This window comes from Mchenga conophoros, linkage group LG6 (assembly GCF_057382185.1).
Source record: "Mchenga conophoros isolate Kocher_MC1m ecotype Shallow Benthic linkage group LG6, M_conophoros_male_GT1.1, whole genome shotgun sequence".
Classification (NCBI taxonomy): domain Eukaryota; kingdom Metazoa; phylum Chordata; class Actinopteri; order Cichliformes; family Cichlidae; genus Mchenga; species Mchenga conophoros.
In genome coordinates, this window is record NC_140531.1 from 19252624 (window position 1) to 19279606 (window position 26983).

A 26983-nucleotide genomic window follows, 5' to 3' on the forward strand; every position below is an offset into this window, starting at 1 on the left:
TCTTTGTGAATGTAGACATAAAGCGATAGCCAGTTAAAAATGAATAGTACAGCACGGCTCAAACAACACAAAAAGTAGTTACAGAGGCCCTAAGAATTATTTATGCAGACATTAAACTGTATATAAAAGATGGATGGATAGCCACTGAGACGTCACTCCACTGCTTTGCAGGCTACTATTTCAGGATGGAGTTACAAAGTTATTACATAATGTTAGAACTGCAGGGCCAGTTTTGTAAGTAGGATGCAACAATAATTTAATAAAGAGTGATGATAACTTTGGCTAGCAAAAACAAAACAAAAGAACAAAAAACAGCTAGCTGATACACAGTTTGTTTTTGTTTTTTTTAGTACAACTAAATGTTGGTGATACCTATCTTTGTTGTCACAGACAGAGGAAATAGACTAAAACTCTTTTTTTGTATCAGGCTGTAAGCCTTTTGTAAAACATCCCTTGAGTGGGCATTTGAAGAATTGCAGTTTTCGATCACTTCTGAATTACCTATAGTGTTACCTACACCGTCTACATATTATTTGATAAGTATTACTTTTTTCCATCGAAAAACATACAAATTTGAAAATGTTGGTTCAAACTCTAATCAGTATTTACAGAGGAGCTCAGGAGAGAGGTACAACAGTGGGTGTCCAAAGACGTGCAAAACATGGTAGAGGCTCTTTCATGGTTTGTCGTCCTCAGAGCCAGGAAATGCACATTAAACAGCAAACGTCCAAAAAAGAGCTCCTTCAAGAGGCCTGGAGAACTATTCCTGAAGACTACGTAAAGAAATGACAAGCTTGTCTGAGAGAATTATTAAAAATATGCTGAAATTTACACTCATATTTAGGACCAAGGAGACATTGTATACTAAGACCTTCATTAATTGAATTCACTTGTAGGCAGTTTCATTTAAAGGCTGAATATTCACACAAACCCAAGTAAAATGTTAATCTGTACAAAAAAGCAGTGAGCAGGAAACAGCTGACGCTTACTTCTAACTGTATCTTTATTCCTTTTTTAAGTCCAAAAACAATTAAAAGACAAGGGCAGACCAACCTGTCTATTAGTGTGCTGTCTGTGAGGCACCGTCCCCGAGGGCAGGCTGTTGAGACTGTCCGAGTACTCCTCTGCACTGTCACTGTAGAGAAAGGTGAAGTCTATTACAGACTAGAAGTTGAACCGACAACCCTGGTTCTGAAAGTACCACCCTTGGACAAAAATCCAATTTACCTTTTATGGTTGATTTAGTTGACATCAAGCAAAAATATGTGCATCTCGGCCCCCTCCTTCAAACAGAAAATCAATGTCCCATCCAATTTCTGAGCTGGAAGTGTAAATGTGTGTGTAAATTAAGTGAAAAGCTGCAGTGTCTGGTGCTGTTTGTGAATGCATCAACATGTATGAGAGCGGCTGTGGCCTTCATTAGCCCTCTGTGTGTGACAGACATGTGTGAGAGGCACGGCTGAGCGGAGCCAAGCAAAGTTGCATCTGATGGACGCACGGTAAGGGCTTCCTGAGAGACACACACACACATGCACACAGGTTTATTGACAGTGACCTTTGACGTGAAGGTGGAAGCCAGTGACATTTACGCTGGCGGGTTTATTAAGGTGGGGTCTGGGAGAAGCAGTGGAGGTAAAGACCACAGAGAGAGGATCTAACTGGAACGTGACAAGCCTGGGGGCTAGTTAGGGTTAAAACCAGCCTGGAAGGGGCACAGGGACTTTGCTAAAGATTACGAATCACCAACACTAACACCAGGGTTGCGTGCATCGACTTGGTGATGACAGCAAATAGATCCAACTTAAATTTAGTATTATTAATGGAGTTCTTAATTGTGTCTGCAGTCTAACTAGTTGTTCCCTAGTTCCTCTTTAAGACACACCATATATATATTTACAGTACATGGTGCTTCCACTCTATATGTGAGGACATGTCTAAGCTTTTACATGCTGAGTCCAAACCTGTGTGGAGCAAATACAGATAACCTGTTATGTAGAAACATAATGACAGCAGATGCTTACACTGAGGAAATGAGAGCATCCAAGGGGTGTAAGGGGTGGATCTCACCGAGAACTGAGCAGATACAGTATGCATGCCCCTACAGTAGTAACCTGTCAATCACAGGCAGGTAGGCACAGCCTAAAGCATACTCTGCTGGTCTGTCTTACTCTACATGGGGCTGTATTTTACAAAATGACCATCATGTTAATTTTGGATGTGAACCATAAAAAATTTACTGTGCTCATGAATCCAGAGAGACAATTGGACTTCTTTTTGCAATCAGAGCAGTCGCCTCCTGCTGGCCTTTAGGAATAATGTATTTTCTAAGGCACTTGTACGTTTTTAAGACCCAAGATTAGCTTTGTCTACTCCAAGGATGTCAAATTCATTTTACATTGTGAGCCACATACAGGCTGTGATCTTAAGTAGGCCAAACTAGTGAAATTCCCCTTTCTGTCACAGTAAGCATATTCAACTACACATTTAATCCAGGTAATATTTTAATATAAGAAAAAGAAGTGCAATCTCAACAGTATTAAAATAAATCTGTAAGCACTACTCTTTGGGCTTAAATAAATATGTAGCCCATGCCCAGAATATCCTGTTATTATAAAACAAAGTTTTTGTTAATTCACAGAAAATGCTCTTTTAATAATAATTACTACTGTTCTTTAAAATTGTCTTTAAAATGATTATTTAGCAGGTAGTGAAAGAACAGGGACTATTAATGAATTATTTTGGTGTTGTGTGAATGGCTATGGGTGATTTCTTTGTCAGGATGAAAAGCTGTAAAACGTCTGAAAATACAGTAAAAAAAAAAGGCAAAATTGATCCTCCTCTTCACATTCTTCAAAGCCGTCCGGTGGGCCACATTATATGCCGGACCAATTCTGGCCTCCGAGCCTTATGTTTGACATCCCTGATCTACTCTTATGCTACTGTTTTATTTAAAGGAATGTTCTCTTATGTTCTCAATCACAGCAAATCCCTCCAGTAGCGTTTTTAAACTCTGGTACCTTGAGAGAAAATTAATGTTTGCCATCTTTGATATTATCCTTATCCATAATTTGTGGCCCAATCATCCGAAATGTACTGTCCTGCAGCCCTGATCAAGAGTTTATATAACATGAAAATACATATCCTTTATTCCTTCTAGCATAACTGAATGATTGAGTCTGATACCTGCTTGCTCTTTTTCTTTCCTGCTTAGCAGCAAAACTGCTGATCTGCTTAAATTGGTCAGCTGCCTCTAGCAGTTCAAAACTTGAGAGCAGGTGCCAGAGGCAGCGAGAAAAATAAGGTGGGGGGAAAAAAAAACAAAGACTTGTCAGTAGCCTTAACGAGTCTGACATCTTTATTTGGTGCTATTTAGGCCAAAGCTCCTTAGGCAGAAATACTGTACCTTCCAGGAATGTCAACCAGACATAGACAGCATTTGTGAAGAGGACCCCTAGAAGATACGAGGCACAGAAGGCTTTACAGTAGCAAATCAGTTGACAGGTGCCTTAAATAAGACAACATCTCAGTTTAGGCCCCTTCTTCAAAAATCCACTTAGATCCTCCTCTCAGGTAAAGCGTTTATTAGACTGCTGCTTATTAGCCACATGGAGTGGTATTAGGAAAGCAGGGCATAGCTGCACCCAGTCCCCGTTAAACGGCCTCATGCGGATAGAGCTGGGGTGGATTAGAGTCTGATGAATTAGTCGGTGAAGAGGTAGTGAGTTAGGAGGGCTGAGCTAGAGAGCGTGTAGAGCAAGGCATACCGGGAGAGAAAGAGAAGGGAAATAAATATCAGTGAGTGTTTGAAATCAAATCATTTCAGCCATCACTCAATAGATGTTGGCTCAGTGGCTTTTTTGCATAAAACATACATGAAATAATTACTGTCGATGGTTCTTAATTTAGAGGGTGTTAAACAGCTTGTAGACATCTGGTACTGATCCGAGTAGGGTCATTCAAAATTCATCTAACCAAATTAAGGCGAGGAGCTAAGGAGAGGAGTGTGGGATGGAAAGGAAGCGTATGTGTGTATGTCTATGTGTGTGTGTTGGGAGGGGGCAATGGGGTGGCTGGAGGAAAAAAAGAGCAGCACACACACACACATACATTTGTGAACCGACATGCCACAAGATAACTAACATAACTAGACGCAAGGTGGGCTTCATATAGGAGTGTGTCTGTGTGTGTGTGTTTGGGAGGAGGGGGTGGACTGGGTCCTTGCAGGGGGATCCTTAGTGCTGTCGATGGGGGGTAGTAAATATGCAAAGAACGAGTAAATTAAATCAAACTGCCAAACTGTCAATTTCGGGGTAGCGTGACTAGTGCATGAAAATGGCATCACTGGAAGGTATCAAGGCTTTGGCGGCCCCTTATCCCTGGGCTTTTCTGGCATCGGTTCAACTTTGTGTAGAGAGGTGGCTAATTTTGCATGCAAATTTCAGTCAATAAGCTCCAAGCGAGGCGTCCCATGATATTTCAAAGGATCTGACAGTAGTTTCCCCCCCTCCTCTCTCCTTCTCTCTATCATTCTTGCTCACATTCTTCTTTTGGCTCCTGAATACCAACTAGACAGACAATGAAATTCAATCACCCATTTGCTTACGCTTTGCAAATGCACGTTGTCCCCTCGATGCTGCCGCTGCTACCCCCCCCCCCCCAACTATTCAGCCAGCCCATCCTCTCTGCCCAAACACCTAAAAATAATGAGAGGGGGTGTGTGAGAATATGTGCGTCAGTGCGCGTGCATGTGTATCATTACCTTTCTACGCTCATGTCCTCCCACTCGTCTTTAGCGGCACTGGAGCTTGGCCCTTGCCAGCTGATGGCTTGATTGGCGCTGACTCTTTGGTGGCTGCGCTGCCGTAGCAGACCTCTGTGCCTGGTTGTTTTGAATTTGACCTTGCTGCTAATGCTGTTAGCGATCCCACCTGCCCGCATCGGTCCTGCAGCACGATTTCTATAGAAGTCCTTAGCTGCTCTGAGAATCCCCAGCTCCTGTCTCAGCTTCAGCAACTGCTGATGAAGCTTTGTAGCCTCTTTCTGAGATGAGGCCAGCTGTACTTCTAGAGCCTTGACCTCACTACAGTGCTGCTCCTCCTGAGCCACGGCCTGCGCATGGGCTGCCTTTTCACGAGCAGCTTCTTGAGTTCTTTGATGATCCAAAGAGGCTTGGAGTTTGCGGCAGTTGTGGGCCAAGTCTTCGTTGACTTCGAGTAGCTGCTCTTTTTCATCTTTCAGCCTTTCTGTCTGCTCCTCCATGCTTATCATTCTTTGCTCCAGTTGATCAATCTGAAAAGAAAAAAAACATACATGGGGCTTCTGTGCTACAAAATAATCAATTTTGGCTTATATATCTGTAGTTTTTTTTTTTTTTTTTTTTTTTTCGTTTTTAAAACCCCCCAGAAATACTTATTCTTGGACTGCTAGTGACAAAATAACAACCTGCTCTATAGTATTAATATTAGTAAGATTCAATGAGAAAGACCATATCGTGATTTACTAGTTTTCCTCTCCACTGATATTTTCCCAAGTGCGTAATTACAGTTTGCTGTGTGGGTGGGGGGCGGAGAGGGGAGCAATACCGTCGTCCCCAGTCAAACACGGTTATGGACATCTGACTTGCACCCCGTTACCCTGATCACCTTTAACTACGCTGCAACCATGAGCACTTAGTCTATTTGTTAGATCTTTGGTGGAGACTGTTTAAGAGAACAGTGGATGCCTGCTGGGTTTGTGCCTCCAGGCAATTTTTCCCTTTTATTTGGTTCTCTCTCTGCCTGCTGGTGAAGCCTGGTACCCTTCAAACAAAATTAGACGGCTATCCCCACTCCTGATGATTTACTGCCATGAAAGCTGAAGGGGTGGGGGAACATATAAGCTCATGCAAGCAGGGTTTTAAATGTGTGTGTGAGTGTGAGCGTAAAACATGCCTCCAAACCTATGAAATCTACGTTAAATCAACTAGTATTTTCTGGGATACACAAATTATATTTGGCAATTTATAGACTGTCTAGTTGATACTGTGCTTGGAAATTACTACATGACCCTTCTCCAATGCATACGAACACCGTTAAACTATCCTTGAAAGAGCAAAATCAAAAATTTCTGAGAGCTGCCATGCTGAACTTATGGCTGTGTTGGATTTCCTTTATAGGCAGTGACAAAGAACACCCCATGACGGCATAGTGCTGTACCTTTTTCAATAACTGCTCCATTCGACCTGAAAGAAGAGAAGGCTTTTTCGGAGTGCTGCTTTTGACCTGGTGCTCCTCAACCATTTTGTGAAGTAATTCTGCAAAGAAGAACAAAGCTCGCTATTGTGACACTTTGTGTCAAATTCAAGCTGCTCAATCAATAGAATAATTATAAAAAGGGTACATTTAAATCAATTAGCATTAGTAAGGTCTAATTTCCTTCCTGAGGTTCAGTGTCTTTTTTCCTTTTTGTCAATCAAATCTGAAAAATCCCTAACGCTGTTTTCATGTGGACTTGGAATTTTCACTGCAAAAAACACCTTTGGTTTCAAAAATCTTACACAGCCCTTTAACTTCAGATTAATAGAAAGGTGTTTTATTTAATAGTCCACCGGGAAATAGGAAAACAGGGCTCAGAAGTGCAGGCGGGTGTATACTATATGCAACCTCTCTCTGGGGACCTAAAACAAACGAAGAGAAGTGCTTGAATCCCTTGTGAATACACAGCCCCAGGCTGCACTGCTTTGTAGTCCACTGTGTTTCCCCAAAGGACTTCTAATCTCCACAGACAAACATGCAGCTTTATTCTGGGAAATTCAATAGTGGCCCTGGCAAACATATGATTTAGACTTTATGATAACAACAGAAAGCATGCAAGAGTGCAAGTGCTTAGGCATTTGATGCATGTGTATTCATGAACACATCTAACACAATCTAACAGACCTCTGTCACTGCTACCTACCCAGTATCTACCTGCTGAAGTACAAACAACTTCCCTGCCTACGTATATGCGAAGGGCAACACAAAACTTGAGGTTACTCTATTCCGTAACCCCCGTTCTCTGATAACATGAGTGAGGTGTCTCACTATGGGGAACGCTCTCTCAGCGTTGTCCTCAGAAGCCTCTATATCATTACTGGTGATCTGGTGAGACACCTCACTCATGTTATCAGAGAACGGGGGTTACGGAGTAGAGTAACCTCAAGTTCTCTTTCAAACATTAGTTTCGGTGTCTCACTATGGGATATGCAGACTCCCGTATTGCCAGATAAGCCCATCTGAACGACTGACTGCCCACTTAGGAGGTCTCGTGGGGCCCCACAGTGTGGGCTAGAGTTGGTGCAGTGACATCCAACCTGTAAAACCTTGCAAAGGTCAAAGGTGAAGCCCAGCTCGCCACTGCACATATCTCTTCTATAGAGACGCCCCTAAAAAGGGCCCAAGAGGTTGCCATCCCTCTAGTCGGGGGGGAGAAGAAGCTGGAATAAGCCAATTGGATCGCCTCAACAATCCAGTGGGAAATGCGTTGTTTGCTAACGGGCTTGCCAAGATGTGGTTTAGCCCAGGAAACAAACAGCTGATCCGACCTCCTGAAAGCCTTCGTTCTCTCTCTATAGGTACATAAAGCCCTAACTGGACAGAGAGCATGTAGGCGCTCCTGTTCAGGGGACGAGAAAGGAGGAGGGCAAAAAATTTCCAGCTCCAATGGGATGCATTGGAGATAAGGATTTTTGGGCACAAAGGCCGGATTTGGCCTGAGTGTGACTCTAGAGTTATCCCGCGTGAATCAGGTGCACTCTTTGTGTACTGACAGCGCATGAATATCACTGACACGTTTCGCAGATGCGAGAGCCAGGAGCAATGCAGTTTTCAAAGACAGGATTTTTATTTCCACCTGGTTTAGTGGTTCAAATGGTGGCTGTGAAACTGCCCCCAGCACCAGGGATAAATCCCACGTGGGAACGAGAGGTTTAGACACTGGGTGGAGCCGTTGTGCCCCTTTCATGAAACGGCAGACTAGCGGGTGATGGCTCACTGGGCCATCCACGAAGCCCACATGGCAGGCTTAAATGGCTGCTAGATATACTTTAATTGTGGAAAAGGCCTTTCCTTTATCTAACAGTTCTTGGAGAAAGGAGAGACTTTCCACACCATTCCTCAAATACCCTCCACTTGTTCTCATACTATGATCTTGTGGAGAGGGCTCTAACACTCTGTATAGTGGCTATAACACCCCTGGGGAGTCCTACTGTACTCAGATTCAACCTCTCACGGGCCAAGCCCACAGGGCGAGGAGCTCGGGGTGAGGGTGAAAAATCTCCCCCCTGGCTTGGGAGACTAGTTCTCGTCGGAGAGGGAGAGCCCAAGGTTCGCTCCACAAGACGGGCATAATCTCCGCTAACCAATGGGACCTCGTCCACCTTGGGGCGATCAATATCATTGTTAGCCCTCTCTCTCTCACTCTGGTTAGAGTGGGAAAAATTAAGGCCAGTGGAGGGAACGCATAAAGCAGAGCTTGTGGCCAGTTGTGAGCTACCCCTAGTGGAGCCTCCTGGTCCCTCTGGGAGAAATACAGTGGACACTGAGCGTTCTCCCTCGAGGCAAACAGATCGACCTGTGGGTGGCCAAAGCGGGTCCAGATTTGGGTCACCACATGTGGGTGCACGGTCCAGTCCCCGTACTGCGGGTTTCCCCTGGACATTAAGTCTGCTCCCAAGTTCAGAGCTCCTGGAATGTGAGTAGCTCTCAGTGACAACAGATTGATGCTGATCCACATTATCAGTCTGCGAGCCAGCATGTGCAAAGGACGGGACCGTAACCCGCCCGCAAAGCGCAGGAATTTTCTGTGAGGCGGGTAAATAGGGATGTGAAAATATGCGTCCTTCAGGTCTATTGATGTAAACCAATCGCCTGGGCGCACTACATGCAGCAGAGTGGTGGTCGTCAACATCCTGAATTTGTATGACCTCAGATGCTGATTCAGAGCCCGTAGGTCCAGTATCGGACGCAGTCCCCCTCCCTTCTTGGGCCTACGGGAAAATACTTTGAGTAAAAGCCGCATTGGCTCTGCTCCTGGGGTATTTCTCGTACTGCTCCCTTTGATAGCAAGGTAGTTATTTCTTCTTGCAGGATCCTGGCTGATTCGCCTTTTGCAAGAGAGAAAATCACTCTGTGAAATCTGGGAGGGGTGGTTGCGAATTGTAAACGATAGCCTCACCCTAATGTCCTCACAACCCATTCTGGCGCAGCGAGAGCTCGCCATCTCTCTATTCTTGCTGACAGCGGCCCCAAAGACAGGCACTCCACAGTAGACGGAGCTTTGGCTCCCTCTTGTGGCGGAAACTGGTCCTGTGGGCCAGACCCGACTGCGCATGCGCGGGCGGCCTGCGCTTGACCAGCGCTCGTGGGGCCGGACACCACTGAGGGAATCGACCCCGGTGGTGTCTGGGTGCGTGGGGGCATTATGTTTTTCAACATACTCTGTGTTTTTCACACATTTTTCCCGTGCCCTTGGCAACATGCCTGGATGCAATGGGTAAATTTTTAATAAACAGTGTGTTTTTGTGTGACATGCTTGATTCAGCTGAACAGTGTCTCGTCGTCTCTTTGTTGAAATGCGCTCTGTGGGATCCAACTCGAGTCCCAGGCGCTGAAAGGTGGAGGCAGAACACACTTCTCCGAATGGACTTGGAGCCCGGGCTGGTCCGGCTCCGATCTCCCCGTGGGGGATGTTAGGCAGTCCGCTTCTTCTTGCGGTCCGACTTCTTGGCTGGTGGTGGGGCACCCTGAGCGGCAGCAGGCGGGACATGTTTCCTGGGCCAGTGGGTCTTAGGGTTCTGCGATCCTAGGGGACCCTGGGCTGCAACCTGTGGGGCTGGGCGGCGAGGGATTCTAAACATCGGCACGCCGGCTGGTGACCTGAGCGAACATTCGGCAACTGGGAGGAGGGGGGTCTTCCGAGGGAGACACAGCTGCAGGGCCTCTCCCTTGTTCTTTTTCTTCTCGAACTGTCTTTGCATGGTGGCAGCGGCGGTCCCGAAAAGGCCAGCGGGGTCGATGCTTTCATCCAGAATGTCACGTTTTTCTCCATCTGAAAGCTCCGACAAGTTCAGCCATCTGGCCCTCTCCTGTAGGACGATGATGCTGAGAGCTCTGCCCGCCGCTTGTACTGCTGCTCTAGTGAGGTGGAGACACTGGTCCGTAACAATGCCCAGCTCTTCCCACAGCTTGCTAGCATCCAGGTTCGCAGCAGTCTGGTCCTGGAGCTCCGCCGAGTAGGCTAGCAGGAGCGATGAGGCGTTCAATGCCCTCACGGTGGTGGCAACTGATTTACACGCCTTGTCAGCCAGGGAGGACTGCAGGCGTTTGGCCTTGGAGGGCAGGGACGGACCAGATGACATGGAAACCTCGTCCACGCATTCGGGGAAAAGCGGCAGTATCTGCTTAGTAGTGCACTTCACTTTGGGGAGCCTTTTACCCTCGTATCGTGAGGTGGAGGTCTCCGTTGTCACCGCGGGCCATGGGATCGCCAGCTTTTCAGCTGCCCATTTCGCAACGTCAAATAGCTCCATGCCGCGGGACTGTGTGCCGGGGTTATCACAATCGGCCCCTTGTGTCGCAGAAGAGGGGGCAAAGAAAACGTTGTCATGCTCGTCCGAGACAAGATGTTCCGACGCTCCCTCAGAGGATTCGCTGAGTAGCTCATCATTAGCCTCGAGGGAATCAGACAACATAGCTTCGCAGCTGACCTCGGCATCATCCGCCAGTGGGAGGACGATATCCATCTCGTCGCCCCAGCTGGTGCCTGGTGTGGCTGACTCAGTGTGCTCCATCGGTGGGCCGATTGGAGACAGCATTGGGTCCTTCTTTGACAGGCTAGCCTGGCGGGCTAGCCTTCGGCGAAGACTTTTTAGGGTGAAGCAAGCGCAGTGTTCACATGAACCCGGTGTGGAAATAGCCGTTTGGGCATGTTGCAGCCCGAGGCACATCACACACGCGTCATGTGTATCTGAACCTGAGATTTTGCAACCGCAGGGGCAAATTCTGGTCAGTGGTTTGCAGTCTGCCATATTAAGGAAGCTTGGTGGAGCTAGCTTGGAATTGGCTGGACGGCTAACGCTGATCTTTTTTTTTTTTTTCTTTCTTTTCTCTCGGTCGGATAGCTATGGTGAGCTAGTATGACCTAGCTAGTGTGGTGGCTAGCGCTTGTGCTACCTGGCTTGGTGACCGTGTGTAGCAAAAAACTGTTAGCTTGGTCAGCTAGCTGTTGTGCTAGGTGCGTGGTGGCAGGTAACACACTCTCCGACCTGGCTCTGTGGTGATGAGCAAGCGACTCGAAACGCGAACCGTGCTAGCGCCCGGTGACCAAGGTGTTAGCTTGCTCGCATGGACAGTTAAGCTAGGACTCACGTTCACAGTCAGGAGAGATGAGGTTTCTAAGAAGCGAGAAGAGGAAATTGAATGATGGGTGATGCTGCGTCACACCCTTTTATAGGGAGGAGGGTGGCCCCTCCCTGACGCAAGCGTCACGACTGCCAGCCAATGCTGGCTGGAGTAATGATATAGAGGCTTCTGAGGACAACGCTGAGAGAGTGTTCCCCATAGTGAGACACCGAAACGAATGTTTGAAAGAGAACAATACAAAACATTCTGCTTTTCTTTCTTTCCTATTTAAACATTCCTGACGGGATGACCAAAATAATTTGTACAATGAGGCTGGAAACATTAAATATTCAGGACCTTGACTTTTTAGGTCACTTGATCTTTTGGAGAACGAGTTGAGGGGAAAAAAGCGGCCACAGAAGCAGAGAGGAAAAAGAGAGAGGGTCATGTTGTAAAGAGCTGCTGCTCCCTTGCTTTGCATTGATGCTTTGCCCAGGGAAGTTTGTTACTTTGAATTAGCCTGCCCTTTTGTCTTCCCTACATGTCACATTCAATCAGACAGAGCACCAAATAGGACAGGAGGGCTGCTGTGTTCGCTGGGTACATAACCAGGTTGGGAGACAATTATCCAGCTCCAGCACTGGTGGCATGGGAGTTGGCACCTCAGCACTACCTTGATAAGAAGACGTGGTGGCTCCCTAGTCACCCACTGTTGAAGGAGGTTCTGGCACTGCAGCATACATTAACATCCCTCCCGTGTCTCCTCATAGGAAGCAGCACAAAGACTCCGTTCCTTTCATCTGCTGTCTTTCGTTAGTGTGATCCTGGTGTGAGCGACTGAACCTTGCATCTTTTTGATCGGGTCAAAGCGGTTCCTCAGGAGTAAATCTTATGGCCATCCATAATTTCCTCTTAAGAGTCTTGACTTTATGTCCAACTGACTCCAAATATACTCAGTTCAGTCTAGATTTAATATGAAATATTCTGAATGTTGCCACAATGGTGTAACCTTATTTGAACTGCAAAACAGCAGACATGTTCATAATCTGTATTAAAACTATACCAAATCAGAAAACACAGATGCCTATCTATTGCTGAGACCACACTCCTTCAAAGTTAAGGGATTCTTCCCTGACAAAATGTAAAGCCAAGCATGTCCTTTCAACAGAGGCTGCTTTCTCATATTCCTAACTAGACTGTCAACAGAAGTCAAGCCACTATTTTAATTAGTGCAATCCTTTAAATCACATGCTTGCATCTTCACCAGACACCATCATTGGCTGTGAAGAAAATTAAAGTGATATAGAACAGATCTGTTATTGAACTAGTTAATTAAGGTCACTGGTTGCAGTGGTCAGCATCTGACAAAGCAGCAGATTGGATTAAAAGGGATGTAATTTTTAACACCAGGAATAATACATGCAGACAAGATGGACACCACACTTGATGTCCTAATCAATTTACCAGGAGTTGATCAAGTCTTAATTGAGTTGTCCTATGAATTCTCCTGGGAGTAGTCTTATTAAATCCGCGCAGTAATGCACATGGCCCTGACCAGACCAGTGCTTAATTAAAAAAAAAAAAAGAAGAAGAAGAAGAAGAAGTAGCATTGCAAACAAAATGAGCTTAAAATTAAAAACAGAATAACTGCGTAGAATTCAGTTTAGTTTCATTATTTTCAGACAAATTAAAACATGCATTCAAATTAATAAAGACCAAAGAGAAAAACATTATTTTGTAATTTTTAAGGCACTCCCTGACAAAAAGAAGAACTAGTGTGAAGGAAAATGCTCACCTTGGTGTTTGTTTGCAAGACAGAGGTGGAGTTCCTTTACTGTGGCCCGGTCCATAGCAGCCTGGACTCGCAGCATGTCAAGCTCTTCTTCCAAGCCAGCTCTGCATTAAACACAACATCAAATTTCCTTCAAACAAAGTTTGCTAAGTCAAATCTATGTTTTTTGAAACACTGGTTAATCATTTTTCAGACGTGTGCTTCAGAGATAAAATGTTTTATTTCTTTTTGATAGATTTTGATGTACTGAGTCCAGATATGACGTATGAAATAGCTGATTGGCTACTGTTTGTGAGATATTTAATATTTTTTTAAATAAAAAAAAAATAAAAAAAAAAATATATATATATGTATTACACCTATGTTTATTGTTTAGTTGAGTTTAAATTGTGTATAATGCTGTGTTTGCATTAATAAATTGCCAGCTGGAATCACCGATACGTTATTCAGAATTTTTTTTCCTATATCGCCCACTCGTATTTTCAACAGCATATTGTGAAAGAAAATGAAAACTGCTGGGATATTTCAATTTGCTTTAAAAAATTCTAAGTTCACTTTGCAGTATTACAGATCTCCTGCTACTAGGAAGGTCAAATTCAAGGTCAGTGCACATGTCAAAAGGTCACACAGCGATAATATCATAGAATTTGAAATTTGACAATTGCATTTCTTCTTTACTTAGTAGCATAATCATAAAAACTAGAACCAACCAACAATTTTGAACATCATTTTCAGTTTCCCAAAATGAGTAAAGTTGCACAACATTTATTTCCAAAGGTTTGTGGCTGTAGAACAGTAAAATATGAAAGGAGTAACAAAGAAACGCAAAAAAACAATCAACACAAGAACTGTGTGATGAGAATCTTTTACTCTCAATTCCACTGTGGAAGCCATTAATGTAGAAACTTTTAATGGACTTTTTAACTCGAATCTTATCTGCTGGCTTCTGTTCCCAAGGAAAAAAAAAAGATGACACGGCGAAGAAATCAACTAATTAAAATGCTTTTTAATTCATCTGGAAATCAAAGTGACAAGCAACATGAAACGCCAAGGTGGGAAAGTACAGTGTGTAACTGTGGGTGTTTGTGTGTATCACGGCAGACAAACAGACTGTAAAGTGTGCCCAATTACCTCTCTGCAATTAGCTTGATTCCTGCTAAAGGCTAATTATGTGGAGCCATGCTCTAGACTTTGCACTTTCAAGTTATTATTAGGACCCCAACTGAAGTCTACTGAGGATACACACAAACCCACTGAGACAACCACACCTGAAACACACACCTAATTTCCCTCCCCTTTGCTCCACGGAGTCAAAGAGAAACACTAGAAACAAGCTCCTACTATAGTGGCATTCTTCCCTCAGTTAACCTCATTACAAAGGCAGGTCTTCCTCCTGGCTGATTCTTAAAGCTTGTGGTAAGCTGAGCAAGCATGTTCCATTATGAAGCATTTGAGTAGTAAAAGGGCATTTGTGGTAAGGGTGAATTATGATGTGCATAATGCCAATTAACACAAACTCGGCACCTGTTTCAACCAATCTAATTTTGCTACACCAACCAAGAGATTCTTCCAGACATATGGCAAGAAAATTACATGGAAGAAGTTATCAGCATAGCAAAGGGATGGGAAGTAATTAGCATTTTAGTCCACACAGTCCAGCAGAGAGGCATAGTCTAATGGCTGACCACAGCCTAAATAAGTACACAAATGACTCTCCCAAAGGGAGTGAGGAAGCAGATGGATATGTGTCGCTCTTCTATAGATTTTCCTCCATAAATGAACTCCAGTCGATGAAGCAGAGGCACTGCCTTATGTGTCCAGGCTGTTAATGGGACAAATGAGCTGAAATATGCAGTGTGTGAAAGGAGCCTGCTCCATCTCATGTTTCTTTTTTATGCCTGTTTGGATGCTGATGGTATTGATGCTCAACCAAAGCTCATATGTAAAACTTTCAGTTTTGCTGAAGGATAAGCATAGTTTCTTAGATGAAGAAGAAATTGGATTGCAAATGGAGTTCATTGGCCAGGGGACTGCAGTTTCACAGCATAACATCCTGTAGATGGAAGACTACTGCAACTTGTACTCAGTAACAGTTGTGGCAGACTCTGCTCATATCTATAAGAGATTTTCCAGAAGAAAATGTACGGCAACCGTGCAACCCACCCAAAACATTTAAACACCTTTGGTTCACTGGTGAATTTGCATTTTAGAATTGACTGCTATGCTATTTGTTCCATTTGTTTCAGTTTTAAAGTTAAATGTTAAATTATCTTTATCTTTCATCTCCCATGTGTGTGATCATTAAATCATCGTTTGACTCAACCCGACCGGACCAGTGTTGTTATTGTGGGTTTTTCCTCTGGTGTCCATCCCCAATATTTTTTGAACCTTAACAAGTCCCACAAGTTTTCTGTTTTCTTACTTTCCAGTTTTTACAACCTCTCTCTTTTCTTAGTGAAATAAAAATGTCAAAAATGTGATTTCAAATTAGATGTGCATCAAACTACACCAACCTGCACCTGAAACAAATTACCTTCCCCATCTTTTCCCTATGTTGCACTACCTCCAGTAACGTGAAATTTATTTGAAATGAAGCCATGATTTCCTGTCATATACTACATATTGCTAAGGAGAAAATGTTCTCTAAAGCTTCAACTCCTACAGAGTTCTTTGAGTCTTTTTTTTTCTTTTCTTTTTTTTTTAATCAGGATGATAAATCAAATGAAGCTAGCTGGACAATTTTCAATTCCCTCTCAACTTGCCGCTTCACCTAAGGTAAAAGAGAAAAAAAAAAAACACTCAGCAGGCATAAAAGCAAAAGAAGTTTCTTGGCAGAAACTAAACTAAAGGCAACAGACAGGTGTTATGTTTGCTAATGATGTGGTCTACAATGTAAGTCTATGTCTCACGCCGCTCTTTTGGCCCCGTTTTAAAAAACATTTTCGCGCTCATGCTGTGCTGGTACTTCAGCCACAAGCTATCCACTCCATGTCATTTGATCTCAGCTCTACATGTGCTGCGCCGAAAACAGCTTAGAGCACAAACTGCCAGTGTTTTCCTTCACAATTGTGTACAACGCAACGCATCATTCGCAGCCATTGTGATTTCACACGCCAGCCTCCTCTTGGTTTCTCTCTCGGCACAGAGCGGGGAACAGGGTGAGAAAGTGAAAACACCACTGGCATTTTCATCACTGGGGAAAGATTCCTGTTTTTGGGGTGTGTGGGGAGATTTCCCCCATGGTTAAACTCGGACTAGGAGGCTGTTTGTTCATGGAGGGAGTTTCAGCGGATAAGCCACTGCTGTCAGCAGAAACAGTGACTGGTGGAGTTCACGTTCCTCTGTGATCTACTTTTAGCCGTGGGCAATGCAGCGGCAGCGGCAGCAGTGGATCTCGAAGAGGTTGGTACTCCTGCCATAGGCCAATCATCTGAGAAGTAAATGGGGATTTGTGTTACAACCACAACCTAGGATGTCCACTTTACTCATGGTTAAAGAGGCTTGTTGATGCCGTTAGGTATCCTAAAATGAAATCAAACAATATCATAATGGTGTATTTTTTTTAACATGGGAATGAGAAGGCCTGTCCATTAAAAACTTTTTAAATTTGACCAAAAAAAAAGACATACTGTTTTCTACTGCAAGTATGAATAGTGTTTGTGAGAGTTGTAATGTTGTCTCGATAAGATCGGATAAGACAGCGGTCCCCAACCCCCGGGCCTCGGTACCGGTCCGTGAGTCGTTTGGTACCGGGCCGCGAGAGTTGAGGCTCAGGTGTGAAATGTATGGTTTTCAGGGTTTTTATCAGTTTTCAGCGTTATTTTGTTATCGTTTTTAACGTTAACTTGGTTTTCCTGGGTCTTTTCACGTGTGTTATGAATAAATCTTCTTTTTTTCAGTACCGGTACTAGTTTTATTTTGTTGTATTTATCCGCGACACCTTAAAGGCCGGTCCGTGAAAATATTGTCAGGCATAAACCGGTCCGTGGCGCAAAAAAGGTTGGGGACCGCTGGGATAAGATGACCCACTAAAGCCTGCAACATAATTACCAGCTAAGTGTAAAGATGGCTTTTTTTTAGCATAGTAACTGACTTTCCAAATAATTAATGAGGGAAAACCTTAGTTGTCTGATTTAGGAAAATGCATGTAACATTCTGTTTGTGTGTCTGTTTGTGTGAACAAATGTGTCCCTCCTCCAACTAAGCCCTGGTCCGGGAGGCAAAAGACTCTCATTACTTCTAATACCTTTTAGCAAATCAAGATGAAACGAAAAAAAAATAGAGGAATATGAGGGTAAACTTTATTAAACTTAATTAGAGTCAACGTCGCTTATTGGGGAGGTTCACGTCCATAATGGTCACTCTCTACAGAGGAGCACTGCAAATGATCTCAAAGGCTTTTTCCCCAGTAATCGCTAGCTAATTTATGCTTTGATGTCGTCTGAGTATAGCATCTTAAGTCTGAGGGTGCACTGCATGTGTTTATTCTGTTTATGGAGCCTAAATAATCCTGCCTCTTTTTACCAACAGACCTTTAACAACAATTAACAAGCACGGACATGGAGCGCCGCAGACAGATGCATAATGAGGCAGATAAAATGATCCCAATGCGAATTTTCTAGCATACCATGCCCACAGTTGCTTTTCAGCTACGTACCAACACCAGTAGGAAATAGTCCTTGGTGTCAGTTAGTTTATTTGTCTTATTATTTTTTGTCTTATTATGTTATTTTTGTTTAAAAAACATAGAGAAAGCTAAGAGATACTCTAAACAGGTTTAAATGCTGAATGTTTACATTGCCCTTTATACTGATCTGGTTATGATGACATTATTACATAAAGGATTTTGTATGAAACCTTGTATCGATGAACAGCAAAAACCATCAAAGTGGGCCCTAATGATGAACCGTTCAAAGCATGGGTTAACATAAACCTTATGGAAATATTTAAACTCGTTCTTTAACTTCCAGTATATACATTTTTTTTAGTTCAGTTTTATTTATATAGCAACAACTCACAACAACAGCTGCTTCAAAGTGCTTACACTAGTACAGAGAAAATAGTCATGACACCGTATCAGCAAGTGTTTTTGTGACAGTGGGAAGGAAAAACTCCCTTTTATCAGGAAGAAACCTCAAGAGCCCCAGACGGCCCTCCCTGAGCCCGGCCATCTGCCTGGACCAGTTTGGGGTGAGGGGAAGAGGACAACATTAGGTCAACTGTCTCCTCCAAAACTGCTATTTTTAACACACACTCAATGTTTCCCATTAAAAAAAAAATCAATTTATCCATCTCTTCATCCATTTATCATGATTGTGGGGAGCTAGAACCCAGGATCTTCTTGTTGTAATGTGACACTACACCACCACGCTGCCCAAACAACTGTTTCAGAAAAAAAAAAAAAAAAAACACAGCTGTGATCTAGCATCAATTCAGAAATGTTATTGAGATGCAAGAAGGGCTATGTCACATCATACTGGCTGTGATAACACCAATATAAATGTTTTTATGTTATATAAAAATATCTTATCATGCTATTATTGCTCGCAACAGCGTGCCTTTATGTTCCCTAGTGTGTACAACAAGGACACAAGCCCAGGCATGTCTAAGAGCAAGAGTCAGATGTCAGCCTCTGATGACCATTTGGTGCCTAAAAAGGAAGCTACTTTAGCAACCTCTGGCAAAGCACAGCACTCTGCAAAATATGCAAGTAAACTGTTCCCACTAAAGGTGGAAACAACATGTGTTTTACCACTTGAGGCAAAAAAAAAAAAAACAGACCATTGAGTAAAATCAGGTTATGAAGGAGGAGGAACAACTACCTGGTGATGTGTGACCCAAATGTGAACAAATGGCTCAAATGGGTGTTGATGGAGCACTGGCTAGATGCACTCCATATGACAGGGAAAGCAAACAGTGGATGGAAAACCAAGGTTTAGACCAGTGGCTATACTATAATTTTATTTTAAATTTAAAGCTTTTATGTTGATATTTGACTTATGCTGTAGGACTGGATATGATACTGGGCCACTACTATAATGCTGCTGTTGGCATCTTGTTTCAATATATTTAGAGTTCCAATTAGGAAGTGCATTATCGAAGACTGTGGTGCATTTGAAAAGATTTATAAATGCTGCTTTCAAGCATCAACAAAACACTCAGTTATTTTTCTTTTCTTTTTTTAAATTGTCAGTAAATTATCTTTAAATATTGTGACATAATTTTGAGCCCGCATCACCGATCACTACAGAAAAGTGGAAAACTAAAGAAATTCACTGTGTGACTCTAGTGGCTGTTAAAGCAGTATCTGTAAAAACTAGCAGCTAATATTGGAAGGCTAATGGTACAACTGGAGAGATGGGTTGTGATGAAATGCAAAATAACCATGATAGAGCAGAGCTCAGCAGGAATATAGCCTAATACTGAGAGGCATTAAACAGAAAGAGCAGCTAAAAAAATCTGTTCGTGTTTTGAGATAAGTGATTAGGGGAGACAAAATAAAGAGGAGATCAAGATGCTCTGCGTCCTCCCAGTGCTGGCAACACTGCCAGCTGTAAGGAACTGCATAAGCTGAGCTGTGCCAAATGCAACATGGCATATCAAATCACTAAAGAGGAAATGGCCTTTAGAAAATTACAATTAGAAAAATGGACCACCACATTTTATTTCCCCCAGGGATATGCTTTCCCTCCTTTTTTCCCCCACCATATGCCTATGATCTAAACTTAGTCCCACATAAAACAATTTGCACTTCTCAGGAAACAGGAAATACACAACTTTTGTTAGTCTTTTAATGCTACATTAAAAGTGGGGTCACCAAATCTGGCACGCCACCTTTGAGAAATTTAAGCGTGGAGACGTGCATTAAATACTGTAAGTCAGCATTTAATATGTTGACTTGGTGATACGTTCTAATATTTTGTAAATTATTGCATCCTGTTTATCCTGTTTTCTAGGCAATTGTTTTGGAAACAGACTTTTTCCAAGTTGGAGGTAGGAATTGTAAAATTTTAAAGCTTGGAATGCACCTTTATGACCTAACATCAGTGACCAACAGCACTAATGTTTTGTCCGTGCAGAAGCAAAGGTATTAGCAAGTGCATTCATCATTTATATAGCATTACTTCTCTGTAGTATGCCATTTATAAATACAAATATACTACTATTTCTATTTCTATGTCTATGATTATGATTATTACTAACATTAATATAGCAGCAATAATAGCGATACAGTAGTGATAGCTGTATATGGGATAACAGTAAACGATGGATAAATATATTTGAATTTATAAATGACATACTAAAGAGCAATGCTGTATAAATGATTAATTAAGCACTTCTTAATAAGGAACTAAGACCTTACTAATGCATAATAGTGTGACATTATTATAAAGTGCTGCCAGTTTACAGACCTGATTCATATTCATACAGACTTGAGCCTAAAATAATACTCATTCAAAAGCATTTCAAAACTCAACAAATTAGTATTAGCTGCGTGTGCTGCCCAAAGAGACCTTTATTAATGTTACATGAAAAGTCATCCTTCCTGCAAGTTCACGCAATAGGTGTTTGCTATGATTTTCAAGTAAAAAGTTGTCAAATAATAAGTAATTTGTTGCCTAATTCATCCTTAAATTAAACCACAGGGAGCCGACAAATCAGCGAACAAACAGAACAGACCTGTTTCACCTTCCTCCTCACCCTGCTATTCAAGTGCTTAGATTACAGGGGGCTGGTTTTGATAACCCTCTCTTAGTGCTTTAGGGACCCACTGTACACAAGTTATCAGAGCAATATTCATTGTGGGAAATGGTCATTTGGGCCTCAAGACAGTGCTTTAAATGTGCTGTTTTTGGAGAAGGTGAAAGAAGGCATCTGTGAATGATATCATGACAATGAGGAAACCAAATGAAAGACAAATAGAGTTTATACAGAGACTCTCCTCTAAACCAACCACTAGCTATTTAAAGCTTAATAAGGGCCTTTATTTTAGCTGTTATGAGACAACAATTACACTTATCTGACAGAACTGTTATGAACACATTTATTATTATACTAGTCAGTGAAAAGCAAATTTTTCCCTCCATGCCCCAAGTCTTTCCTGGCATTTGCTTTAGGGTAACAGGACCGTCTTTGATTATTTGCACTAGGATGGACTCATTCAACTGAAATTTGCATTGTGAGTTGCGGGAAAGTAAAGCTTTTTGGTTAAGCTGGCTTTGTTCACAGTCCCAAACTATTTTCACTCCTGCTAATTCTCACAACAGGTATGAAAGGAGGAGCAGAATAAAGATGGGAAAAGTGACAGGGAACCTGCTGAGCTGTACGTGTGTGAAGATGCTTGCCCTGGAATTGAGAGGTTTTGTTTCTAAAGTGCAAGTTAAAAACATCTCAGCCAAGTTTACTTTCCACAAGCGACCGTCGTGAGGTCGCATGTGAGGGCCGGGAAAGGAGGAAATGAGGTGGAGTGCTGGTCAGGGGCACATGAGGGGGATCAACACCAACCCCTAAGGATGAGGCAGTTGCACAGCTAGGAAGGAGGCCAGCAGCTCTCCATCCCTTGTGGTTTTCCTTGCAGGTCAGTTCCAAGGAACCTGCATGTTCACTGCGGTCTGTTCACTCCCACACGCCCCGCCTCTATATCATATTGTGCTCGGGTCTGCTCAGTTCTAGTCGTGGCCAGGCAGGCAGGCAGGCGGACGGACATCCCTTAACAGGCAGCATCAGCGGCACTAGGGCTGCTAGCCTGTAATTAGCTCGGACAGCTCAGGCTTGGAGAGAGCCAGCCGGGCTATATCATAATGAGCTCAGCTGGGATTAGGAGGACAGGGCAGGGGGGTGAGCAGAGGGGAAAGCAATGAAGGGGGTGGTGGTGGGGAAGTACTAGAATTCTGGCCTCAGCCTACTGCAGCATCACAGAAGGCCGGAGGGAGACAACTGGGAAGACAAGTAGGAAGAGGGTAAGGGGAGGTTACAGAGGCACGAGATAGAGAAGGGAAGAGGTGAGCAGAGGTGAAGGCTAGGGAAGACTGGAGAGAGGTAGACCATGGCTTTAGGCCAAGCTTTGTGTAGCACTGCAGAGGGTCAGTGTTAGTGGTACGGTTACAGGGGGCTTCTCTAGATCAAACAAGACAATGGCTACACTACATCCAGAGACAGACTAAAGACAAAAGAAGGAGCAAAGAGAAGAAGTAACAAAGAAGTAACATGAAATGAAAAGCATCTCTCAAGTAACTTCAAGCTGGGAGTGTCAGCACTGTTGCTAAACTCTAGGTGCACATGTGAGCTAACAAGTCTACTGCAACTTAAAGATTGGAAGTTTTCAGGCAGGGAATTTTTAATGCAGGCAACTTACTTTTCAATAGAGAGTTTTCTGGTGAGGTTTTTCAAGTAGGCCAGCTCATTCCATACAGCATCACTGTCCTCTTGCCGCAGCTGCCACGGCGCTGCACGCTGTATCCTTCCACCTGGCCTAGACACACAACAAAAGAAGACCAAAGTGTAGATGCATAGACAAGCGAAACTGAAAAACACAGGCTCACTTGGCACACATACGGACATAAGGAAAGTAAACCTACTAACAAGGGAAAATTGTTGGTACTATACATCAACTTGCTGCCTCTGGCCAATTCACTCTGGGTAACAAGGCCCCTTAGTGTTGCTGTGTTTTTATTATTCAGCCATCTTTAGCAGTATTCAAATGAGCAGCCTTGACTTTGACATTTCAGTGGCAAATCATGTACCGACGTATGCATGTTTGTTAAAGCCCAGGGCACTGCCCGTGTGGCAGGGCAGTGGAGCATTCCCTGTGTGCCATGCAAATGTAAATAATGGCAAAAACACACTCGCAAACGAGGTCATTCAAATGTCTACACCTCACTTATGAATACTTAATGACACTTTGTGCTCAGTAGCTGCCGCCTCCATTGAACTTCCCATTTCAAATCACACACACACACACACACACACACACACACACACACACACACACACACACACACACACACACACACACACACACACCATCGCCACTGCCCCCAACTGCATCCCTGCACACATCCAACTCATCAATCAGCCAGAGCCCAACACATTCAATTCCAATTAGCCTTTCATTTGCAAACTAAAACAGGTTTTAGTGAGAAATCCACAGATTGCAAAAGAAGCAGATGAGAAGAGAATACCGTTTTTGTCACGCACACAGACACACCGACTTCTCATTTTCACTCGATCAATGTGGCAGGGGTGTGGAAATGGATTGTGAGGGTCGCTGTTGCGGAGGGGTCCTTTTCCCATGGTCATTATTGGCTATCTAGATGCCGCCGTGCTATGCTAATACTAGTTAAACCCTGGTGACTGGGAGTTAGAAGCTACTGAGGAATGGCAAATGTTTTCATTTAATACTGCTAATGCCCCCGTGAGCAATTTGAAGCCCTTGAACTTCTTTAGAGTGTAGTTGTGTGGCCGTACATGCGTGCTATGGGAGTAGTGTGTTAGTTTCCCAGAGTCTAAAGCTATTTAATACATAACCTTACTGTACTCTATAGGCACAGAGACTGACATTTCTCTGAAAGCACACAATGAATGAAGCCAAACCTACATTAAAAGTGCCTGGAGTAAGTACAAGATCTTTTACCCACAGCTGTTTCAATTCTCCCTGTGCAATTTCCGGTTTGCAGTGTATCATCTGCATTACTTAAGAAATGTGCAAGAAGCTTTATTAAGTCATGGTAAAGCTTTATACATTTTAATTTGTTTACAGTGGGCCTAAAAGCTGTTGAACATGGAGCCATGAGAGAGCCATCTTCTTCAGGCCTCAGTGCATCCTCCCTTATGGTATCCTTGTTTCCATTATTAAGCAGGAGGAAACAGAGAGAACTTTTCCACGCTGCTGCGGCTAATTGCTCTGAATCAGGGGGAATCTGTTTATGGGCGCAACTTTGATCAGAGTACGGATGCTTTAATAACCTTTAATTTTATTTGCTCACCCCCATCATCCCCAGTCTGATTAAAAAATGTTTTCCCTTCTCTAATATAAATAAGAAGTTGGGTTTTTCTCTCTCTCTTCTTCACACCATTTTGGGAAAATATGGTGGTGCAGTAATGGTGAATGGCAGGGTGATTTCACTGGGACTGGCCAACTGCACATTGCCTGCATACCGATCAGCCGATGGACTGTTCTTCTGATTTGCGATTGGTTGGCAGTTCTATTCTGGGCGGGACTGGCTAACAGACACATTGCTGACATCTTTTGGCAGCTGATTGCACACAAACCAATCATCTAATCAATAATTTGCTGGGCAATGCTGGAGACTGACAAAAGAAAAACTTTTGAACATAACTGGAATTTTGATAAAGATCATACCACATTTTCAGGGAAAAATTGAAAAATTCTGGTAATTCCAGTGAGTTTACAAATTTTTCTTGCCTGTGTAGTTTTGTCATAGATAGCTATGGGACATTCCTTTATTCTTGCTTCATCAGTAAAGCAGCTAAATAGTCTAGAGCTGATTTAATGTGTGGCATTTGTATTAGGATGCCGTTTTTGGTGGACATAAAACATGTGGACGACGCCCTTGAAGTAAATGAAATATGCCATTAGGCTGGAAGTTTATTAGATATACATTGGAGAGATAGCAAAAACATTAGTTGTTGCTACATCGACACTTTGGTATATCTTTAAAAAAAAACTACGAGTACAGGATTCCTTTCTATACTAAAGAAAACCCTTCACAGCATTCAGCCACATGAGAAACACTCTAAAGCAGGTGAGCATATTCTTGAAAAATTTAACATTAAGAGAAAACTTCACAAGAGCAAATACAAAGGGTTCACCACAAGGTGCAAAACACTCATCAGCCCCAAGGATAAAATGCTAGAATAGGAATAGACTTTGCTAAAGAATATCTGAAACATGCTGGATCACTACTCAACACAGCACTTTTGAAAGTACCTTTACCAGAGGGTCATTTTGAAAAACGAAATATAATAAAAAAATTGTGACACTGTCTAAACATTTCTAAACCTGACAGACACGGCAAATAAGTAAATGCATTCGTACAGGCAGGTGAAGAGAGACGCACTTACCCATTTATCGTTTGGTCAGGAACACAAAGGGGATCAAACGGACCCCCCTGCATCTACAACAACGCAGCATGGAAGCTGTTGGGACATCCCTAACAAGCTCGAAATGCAATGAGAGTCAACGCCTATCCCCGCTGACTTGTTAGGCCCCTGATTTCCTAGCACTAATGGGAGTATTTAAGTCATTTTCTATTGTCTCTCATTCAGGCGGGCATTACCCCAGTGGGCTTAACAGCTATTTAAGGATGTGGCCTAATGCCAAATGAATGCCAAGATCATAACATTGAGTGACTGGTTGGTGCCAAGGAAGACTGAAAAGGGCAAAGCTGCCTATTGCATCAATTTCATGTCAAATCACTCATGAAACACAGATACACTGACACTGATAGACTGAAATCTAACATTAGGCTTTCTATACTGAACTAAATCCCTGTTTGTATTATTAAAGGAACATGCATGCTTTCTTTTAACAAAAATCAATGTTACCATTCAGAGCGTTTCATTCGTAACAGCGAAACGTTGCCGAGGCTCTCTCTACATGGCCGTCTTTGTTCCCACTGTCTCAGACACATGCTGCTGAGCCGCGCTGAGCTAACATGAGCCGAGTCGAGCCTAGGGCTGAACACGCTCTCGCACTCACTCCACTTTCACACGGGCTCACATTGCACTGCTGTTTTCTTTAATTAACCCAGAGAGAAAACAGCTGACGGGGTCAACACCTCGCTCCCGCACGGCCACCACATATACGCACCTTTAGCTACTCTCTGAGCGGTCTTAATGACGCTGGTGGAGAAAAGAAATAGACAGCAAAGTAGGAAACGACTAGTGGAGACAACACAAAGAAAAAACCCGTATGTTAATGACATTTTCCAGCACATTTTCCACTTTGTGTAAAAAATCCCGTGGTTTTTGCTGAAGATAGCAGCTCAAAACAGGAAATGGCTCTCATCCCTCCTCCCTCTTGCAGCCTTCCTCCACAGGCCTTCTCAAACACCTTGCACCCCCAGGACCAGACACCTCCAGCCTCTGGCTCTCACATCTTAATGAACGCTGAGGGAGAAGAGACGAAGAGCACATACACTTGGCACAAAACGGGCCAATTTGACTGGGCTTAAAACCTCTGAGCTTTTCAAAGATGAAAAAAGCGGAAATCCAGAACTCAGGTCTTGTCAGACAACATGTGGAGCGCAATGGGGCCCTAAGACTATTTGTGAGTGGTTTCAGGGGGTTATAGTGTTTCACAGGGCTTTTAACATAAGGCAAGGCGAGTTATATGCTTTGAAGTGTCTCTCACTCACTGCTGCGTAGTGAAACTGGAGGTTATCCCAGTTGCTTTGTATATGCACAGGTTTTATTTTATGAAGATGTGGGTTCTGTATATTTTGATCTTTCACCATTCATTTGCAGTCATAATTTCCTGTGAGATAAGAGTTTATTATGAAATGTTAGACAGTAAAGTGTGTACTCACATGCCATTTGATTTCTCCATCTCTTTCAGCTGATCTCTGACTGCCTTGTAGTTGGTCTGAATCAAACGCAGGCGTTCACGACGTTTATCGTGAGCTCTCCTCAGCTCTTCATTTTCCTCCATCTGTAAAGCACAATGGCAACATTCCGTCGTGAGTTGGGTAACTCAAATCAAAGTTAACAGAAGAAGGGAATTTGCCGCAATTGCACTGATACAGCCCATACTGGGCATGAAATATAAGAAACCAACATATTTAAGCTGCTTTGCAGCTGAAACATCTCAGCC

General features: G+C 43.2%; 1 protein-coding gene across 3 annotated transcripts in view; it reads right to left on the reverse strand.

Annotated features, from left to right (window-relative positions):
- The window catches only part of cntln (centlein, centrosomal protein), a 92555-nt gene that overhangs the window by 34538 nt on the left and 31034 nt on the right, over positions 1-26983 (reverse strand). For all 3 annotated transcript variants that reach the window (XM_085276650.1, XM_085276649.1, XM_085276648.1), the window contains 6 exons: positions 26700-26821; positions 22505-22621; positions 13153-13253; positions 6195-6292; positions 4760-5289; positions 1054-1135 (listed from right to left, as the gene is read on the reverse strand). In XM_085276650.1, coding sequence (XP_085132776.1) covers positions 1054-1135; positions 4760-5289; positions 6195-6292; positions 13153-13253; positions 22505-22621; positions 26700-26821 — 1050 coding nt within the window. The remainder of the gene's footprint in view (positions 1-1053; positions 1136-4759; positions 5290-6194; positions 6293-13152; positions 13254-22504; positions 22622-26699; positions 26822-26983) is intronic.